Here is a 7,801-nt window from a genome sequence, read left to right on the forward strand (position 1 = left end):
TTTTTGGAGAAACCAGTTCAAAGGCTACTTAGCACTTTTTATTATTAAAAACACATTTGAATGTGAACAACAACAAAAATGTTAACAACGTCAAGCCAAATTGGGGGAGGGGGGCATCGCCCACGGCAGTCGGGGTGGGATGATTGGCCCTCCCTCCGCTGCGAAGGGCAGCCCATGGTGTCGGCCTTGTCCCTCCGGGTGTACCCTCCCCCGCTCCACTGTGTGAAGCTCGGCCCATGGGTGTCGGCCTCTCCTCTCCTGGGAGCTGTGAAACTGACCACCTACACGGATTTTTCTTCCCCATCCTCCACCCACAACACAAGCGTTTAAAGTTGTATTTGCAAATTGCCAGAACTTTCCGGCTCAGAATGAAGCGTTAGGGTTTTTCTGTTTTGTTTTTGTTGGTGTGCTTGTGCGTCCTTGAAGAAGCTGCCCTGAGCGTGTCCCCCAGCAGGGCTCGAGGGAAATCGTGTCTTAACGTATGTGCACGGTCACGCCTCTTGTGGGAAGCACTTTGTTTGAAAGAAAACTTCTCCGGTTCTAAATGTTTACGTGGCCACTTCTGTCCATTTAGGGGGACATCGTAGGAGGAGGCCTGATTTTTCTTTCATGTGTTGCCTCTTGGAGCCAGAATTTCTATAGTTTTCTTCTAAGACCTATCGCTCTGGACCTGTTCTCCCCCCGAAGGTTATTGGTTTTCTTACTCTGCAAGAAAATGGGCTTTTTCTTTGGATCAGGTGATGCGATGGTTTGTGCTCTTTGTTCCGTTGCTGCACGTTGTTTAAAGGGATGAATAAGCCCTTTGTGGCAGCTGTTACCTTGATGGTCACAGATCAGAGGAACTGCCTTTCCTTCAGGTGAGCCCTGCACTTGGGTCTTGGGTGTCATTCATGTGAGTGATTTTTATCTTGATTGTTCCATGGGATAAGATTTTTATCAAAGTCCTGCCTCCCAAATGCCAGGATCACATCAAAAGTATTTGAGCCCGGCCAGTGTTGCTCAGTGGTTGGGCATTGATCCGTGAACCAGGAGGCCACTGGTTCAATTCCTGGTCCGGGTATATGCTCAGGTTGTGGGCTCGATCTCCAGTGGGGGGTGTGCAGTGATGTTTCTCTCTCATCGATGTTTCTATCTCTCCCTTTCCTTTCCTCTCTCTCTCTAAAAAAAAATTCAATAAAAACATACTTAAATACATATATATGTGTGTGTGTGTGTGTGTGTATTTGAAATAGGTTTAAGGCTCTATTTCCAACGTATATTTAGGACAGATGCAAATACGACGTATAAAACATAAATTTCCTTTTTATGGAGCCGGCAGACACTCTTTGGAATCAGCTGACGGTTGTCTGTGTCCGGCAGTCCCTCCATCTGACACCGGGTCCGACGTGAGGAATTTGGTTTTTCCTTTCTTTTCAGTGTTGGCCAGCCATTCCAAGGGGCGTACCTGGAGATCAGCAAGAACCCCAAGTACAAGAAACTCAAAGACGCCATTGAGGAAAAGATCATCATCGCGGAGGTTGTCAACAAAATCAACCGTGCGAACGGGAAGGTAAAGGCTCACCCCGCAGACCCGGGGGACGCGTTTGTCGGCTGGGACCGTCCCTGTCATCTTCCGAATGTTAACGTTTGCATTTCACGTTCTCGGCGGAGTGACTGTGAGGGGCGCTGTCTCCCAGCCTGTAAGGTTCAGAGGCAGTTTATGAATGGCTGCTGAGGAAACGCCTGTGAATTGAAATGTCTTGCCTGTGCTTCCCGTGTTCTCGGTTCGCATAGGTGTGCCTGCTGAGGGGTGTTGGGATGAAATACGCATTTCCGCAGATAACGAATGCTTTACACTCACGGGCCGTTGGGGGTGTTTCCCATCGCCGGGTTTTCATCCTGTTCTGTTTTGTTTCGTTTAGAGCACCTCCCGGATCTTCCTCTTAACAAACAACAACCTCCTCCTTGCCGATCAGAAGTCTGGCCAGATCAAGTCGGAGGTCCCGCTGGTGGACGTGACCAAAGTGTCCATGAGCTCGCAGAACGATGGCTTCTTCGCCATCCACCTCAAGGAGGTAAGGAGCCCACCGCCGACGTGACCGGCAGGCTTCCTTCCGCCTGTGTCCGCTCTCTCAGCCGCCGAGGTAACGGGATCCAAACCCGAATGATCCTGCTGCTTGGAGATCACATGCTCTCCTTACTGGTGGGAAGTTATGGCTGCATTCCCTGCTGGGTAGAATCTCAGGCTCGGTTTCTCAGTAACTGAAGGAGATGAGTCGCTCAGTGGCTTGTTCGCTTGAGCCACAGTCTCACCGAGTGGCTGTTGCTGCGCTAGGCATTGTTTTGAGCATAAATGGGTGGGACTATGGAGCGGTTTCAAACAATGCTTCCTCCTGTTGTTTCACCCACATGCCGACCTCGTAAATGTCTTGTTCGTCCTTGATCTCGGGGTTTTTTAAGTAAAGAATGTGACTGCAGTCGACTGCCTGACATTTGGACCTGAAGATGTTTTATGTTCTGTGCTCTTAGCTTAACCAGGACCTTCCTGGCTTGAGCCCCTGGAGTCGGCCTCACTGAGTCCGCAGTGACCTTGGCCAGGCCGTGTAGCTGTCACGTGCCTACCCCATTCTTCTCCTCTGTACAGTGGGGAGAATAGCGGCACCTGCTTCATAGCGTTGTTCTAGGATTAAATGTAAAGCGCTTCACATAGGGCTTGCCACCTAGCAAACAGTCACCGAATGAACGTGCCAGCAAACAGTCCTCATGTTTAGCGACACGCGTGTAGCTAGTAGTGCGCCTCGCTAGCGGAGTCTGACCTTGAGACAATCCCATAGGCCTAGTTCAGCCTGTTTGCTCCGCTGTGGCTCTGGGCCTGATGGCAGCATAATCAGACCGCGAGGATTCTGAGCCCCGACCACACGTGACAGCAACGCTGCTGCCCTGGCCAGAGCCCCGTCCAGCCAGGTCGGGTCTGGGAGGGGCGCCAGCACCCGGCTTTTCAGAAGCTTCCCGGTGGGTCCCTCGTGCAGCTGAGCAGAGCCACGGCCTGAGGATGTCTGTTGGGGTTGTTGCTGCTCTGATTTCTTTAACCGAATCACCGGGGAGTGTTTAAGCAGCGCTTTGAGAGTGCGTTCCCGGTGAGGGCAGTGCTCGGACCTGCACGTGGAAGCAGGGGGCCGGGAGCCGCCGCGGGTCCGTGTCCGGGTCTGCAGCGGGGCCGGGGCCTGCTTCCCAACCGGCTCCCGGGGACCCTGACGGCGCCTCCGCCCGTCGGACAGCTTTGGGGAGCGAGGGTTAGGTGACCCCACAGACGAGCTCAGAGCGGTGTGGAGGAAGTGCTGCTCTGTCATTCGTTCACTTTGAGGGATGCGCCCGGAGCTCCTGCCTCCTGCGCCGCCCTCCTCACCGTCTGGCCCGCTTCGTCCTCAGGGCTCGGAGGCGGCCAGCAAAGGGGACTTCCTCTTCAGCAGCGACCACCTGATCGAGATGGCCACCAAGCTGTACCGGACGACTCTCAGCCAGACTCGGCAGAAGCTCAACATCGAGATTTCCGATGAGTACGTGCATGCGGCACTGCATGTCCCTGCGTGCTCCCGCTTCCTTGTTTTGGGGACGCGGCCCGAGCTCACTCGTTTATGCAGCCCCTACGAGGGAGGACCCAGTGCGTGTCTGTCATTGGTTCCAGGTGATGGGTGGGCAGGGAGCGACCAGTTCCTGCCTTCCTGCACCTGACATCCTAGTGGGAGAGGAAAACATGCCCAAATAAAATAACTCGGTGACATGACTTAGAGGGGAAAGCAGGTGAGGGGTCAGAGGGTGCTGGCTGTGGAGGTCAGCAGGTCTCGTGTTAGTGGCACTTGTGTTGAGGCTGGAATCAGGGAGTGAGCCAGGCAATGGTCCAGGGAGATGCCTTTAGGGCAGCCTTCTGGGGAGGCAGCAGGTGCAAAAGCCCTGAGACGGGTGGACTTGGTGACCGAGTGAAATGAGAGAGAGGCAGGGCTGGCCCTGCGGAGCCTGGTAGCTGAGGTGAGGAGCTGAGATTTCACGGAGGAGGATGGAAGCCACTAGAGCAGTGGTTCTCAACCTTGGCTGCACATTAGAATCACCTGGGAATCTTTTTAAAATCCTGATTTCTGGGCCTCGTTCCCGAGGATTCCCAGGTGATTCTAATGTGCAGCCAGGGTTGAGAACCACCGCACTGTAGGTTTGGAGCGAGGGTGGAGCATGATCTTTGTTGGTTTCCAAGCTCGCTTTGCCTGTGGTGTGGAGAGTGACTGTAGGGAGACAGGAGTGGAGGCAGAGGAACGAGCTGGGAGCTTCTCTGAGCTGTCTACGCTGAGGGTGACAGGCAAGGAGGGTGAGGCTTAGGCTAGGGTGCGAGGGGGAGCTGTGAGCAATAGGTTTCGAGTGTAGTTTGAAGGGAAACGAGGCCTGATTAACAGATTGGGCGTCAGGTTTTGGGCCTGAACCCATATGGTGATACCCTTCACTGCAGCAGATGACACTGAGGAAAGGGGTTTCGGGGGGTTGGGGGAGGGGAATAGCGTGGTGGGCTGTTGGGTGTGCTGTGTTTGAGATGCCTTTATTTTCACGTGTTGATAGCTAGTATGATAGAGAGAGTGTTCCGTGTGGACAGGGGCGTAGAGGTGCTAAGACTGCCCGCACTTGAAACTTGCATTTCCCTTTACATTAGGGCCCTATTATGGAGACATTTTTTGCATGCAGGTTGGAGCACCCCCTTCCCGCCCCCCCCCCCCCGCCCCCCCCCAGGTATTAAGTCTATCAATATGAGATCGTTTGAATGGATTGGAGCCACCATGTGTGATACTTAATTTTTTTTCCCAGTAGATTGTTGACTGTTTGCTTATGTACTTTCTTCGCATTTATCATAATCACTTGCATAACCGGATTGTTCAGGAAATGATTTTATTTTCTGGTTAAGATCTTGCCAGCCTGTTCTATTTCAGCTCTTTCTAAAAGTCTTTCTGTAGTGAGTTCACACCCACTCCTTCCCCGGTGTAAGTCAGACACAGTCTCCTCGCTGTGCTAGCACTGACAGGGCCTTAGCTCACCATCCTCATTCTGCGCTGAGAAGGGCACTTGGCCTGGGTGGGAGATGGGCCGTTATCTGTCCTCCGCCTTGGAAGTTGCAGGTTGGACTAAACAACGCTCTTGTTACTGGGTCCTTTCTCATAAACTACAGTGGGGCCTTGACTTACGAGTGTCCCAACTAACAAGTTTTTCGAGATACGAGCCGTCTCTCGGCCGATTTTTTGCTTTGAGTTGCGAGCTAAAATTCGGGTGACGAGCCAGCTTCAGATACCCCACCGCTAGTTGGCGCAGCGAACGTCACAGTGAACGCCACAACATCAGCCCAGCATCCCGTGTCTCACTCGTTCACAATTGATTTGACATACGAGTAATTTGAGTTGCGAGCTCCGTCACGGAACGAATTAAACTCGTAAGTCAAGACCCCACTGTACCAGGAAAAAAGGTAGTGGCTGGTTGGGTTCCAGTTCATTACAGCTTTAACCTGACAGGACCTCTTAGAGCAGCGGTCGCCAGGCTTTCGGACCTCAGGACCCCAGCGGTCCGCGGACACCGGGTGGCGGCCGCTGTGTCAGAGCCCTAAGCTCCCTTTCGTTGGCATCTGCGACGGGGATGCTGGGCTCCGTGGGTGGGACCGCTCAGCCCACTGTGGTGGCAGCGGGTCCGTTTCCCCTGCGGAGCGCCTCGTGCAGGGAGGGGGAGTCCTGTGGTTGGTGGCTGCACCGACAGGCTGGAGTCACAGGGGGCCTTACACACCCACAGCCGGCCACACGGATTCCCGATTTGAAACATATATTTAGGCCAGAAAGAACAGTTGGCAGAATGTGTAGGTGCGACAGAAGTTGTGCGGGTAAATTGTGAACAACCAGAGTTTAGAAACCCTCGTCTCTAGACCCTCCACACCCTCTCTTTCCCTGAAATTCTTTATTTTGTTTTCCCAGTTTGTTGATAGCTGAGTAGGACCCCTCCCCCAGCTTACAGTTTGCTGTGCAGAAAGGAGAGGCATGGGAACTAGCATGTCGGTCTTTCCGCTCGAGACCTGGGACCCATGTCTTGACGCTGCTCCCCTTGGAGGGATGCGCTCAGGGCTGCTCGAGTGTGACGCCGGCTGATGGGACCCATGGACACGGTGCTGGGTGGGTGGGGGGGGGGGGGAGCTTGTCCAGATTAGGATCCGTTCGAAAGCTAGAGCCGTGGGGTCGCCGGGGTCACGTGTGAGCGTTCATCTGCCTTGTCCTTCCCCAGGTTCCTGGTGCAGTTCCGACAGGACAAGGTGTGCGTGAAGTTCATTCAGGGCAACCAGAAAAACGGGAGCGTCCCCACGTGCAAGCGGAAAAACAACCGGCTCCTGGAAGTGGCGGTTCCTTAGCGGGTGGCCCCCCACCCCTCCACCCCACCCCCTCGCCCCCGGCCCTGCTCTCACGGACTCGTTTCTTTGTAACAGTGCAATTTGGTTTGGTTTGGTTTGGGGCTCGTCGTCTGTTTGGGAATTGTCAAAGGCCAATACCGTTAGAGCCCCTTGGCAAAATAAAAAAGTCCGGCTGATCACTTTTTATTATTGGAATAGCTTTAACCCTGAGAGCGCACCTTCTGTGCGTGACCCCGGGACAGGACGACAGCAGCGACGGCGTCCGCGCCGTGTCCTCCGTGTCCTTTGGTTAGTCGTCGTGTTAGATCTGTGTACCCTAAATCAACGTATTACTCATACATCATTAATACATCCAAGTATAGGAAACAGTCTTGCAAGACAGCTCGCTCACTCACCAACTATTTATTGAATGCCTCCTCTGCGAGACTGCGCTCGAGGGTAGGAAACGTTAGTGGGGATTTTTGTTCGTTTGCTGTTAAGGCCCTTGCATCCCGGCTGGTTGGTGCTGGCTCTGCTGGGGCGGAGGGGGTTTTGTGGAGACCAGAACAGTTGCGGATGGACAGCGTGACGCGGGAGCCCTGGTGTGATTCTGACAACATGTCCTTCGAGAAGGGCTGGTCCTGGGAAGGAGGAGTGTACAACGGGGTTACACGCCTCTCCCTGTGAAGAGAGAAAACTGACACTTGAACAGGACTTTTCATTGGTTCCGATCTCTTGTAATTGCTTAGGAAACAGAGTCGTTCTTATTTTAGGAAAAAAATGACAGAAGCCGCTCGGTAAGATTCTATTTTCCGTTCCTGGTAGACATCCTGTATGATCCTAGATACGCAGGGTGCTCTTCCCCACAGATCTGAGCAAATACTCTAAACAGCTGATGACAGAGTGGACGGCTGGGGGCCTTTCAGATGGTGGCAAACACTCTATATGATGTGCAATAAACATCCAAGATCTTGTTTTTTGGAAAGTCTTATTTATAAAATACATTTTGTATGAGAGAGGTGATTGGTCCAGGGGGCGTATTTTAATCAAGGCTCAAAACTGTGTTCATTTGCAGGACTTCTTTTCTTTTTTTCAAACTTACATCAAGGGTTCGTTTTGGAAGCTGCCTTTTAAACTTTGGAACCAAATTGTTTCTTATTTGGAGGATAATGTACATGCGATGGTATGTTAAATAATAAAACTGTTCTAATCTGGTGCCATTTCCTGGGTCACAGCTGTGTTTCTGTGTTTCGAGCTATTTTCCCATGTTGCGGGTCAATACGGTGTCGCACAGGAAGGCTTCGCCACCCACACATTCTGTGTTCTCTGTGTAACTGAATTTCACTTGTCTTATAAACCAGAAACATCCATTGGAAGTATTTTCTGGGGGGTTGGTTTTCTTTTCATTTTTGTGCTTAAAACGAT

General features: G+C 52.5%; 1 protein-coding gene across 4 annotated transcripts in view; it reads left to right on the forward strand.

Moving 5' to 3' along the window:
* MYO1B (myosin IB) overlaps nt 1-7,596 on the forward strand; it is a 137,345-nt gene extending 129,749 nt beyond the window's left edge. For all 4 annotated transcript variants that reach the window (XM_070421720.1, XM_070421719.1, XM_070421721.1 and 1 more), the window contains 4 exons: nt 1,417-1,549; nt 1,902-2,054; nt 3,409-3,536; nt 6,274-7,596. In XM_070421720.1, coding sequence (XP_070277821.1) covers nt 1,417-1,549; nt 1,902-2,054; nt 3,409-3,536; nt 6,274-6,397 — 538 coding nt within the window. In that variant the 3' untranslated portion in view covers nt 6,398-7,596. The remainder of the gene's footprint in view (nt 1-1,416; nt 1,550-1,901; nt 2,055-3,408; nt 3,537-6,273) is intronic.
* Nucleotides 7,597-7,801: the final 205 nt, after the last annotated feature.

Source organism: Myotis yumanensis, unplaced genomic scaffold, assembly GCF_028538775.1.
Source record: "Myotis yumanensis isolate MYYU_CA2020_CCGP unplaced genomic scaffold, mMyoYum1.0.hap1 SCAF_8, whole genome shotgun sequence".
Classification (NCBI taxonomy): Eukaryota; Metazoa; Chordata; class Mammalia; order Chiroptera; family Vespertilionidae; genus Myotis; species Myotis yumanensis.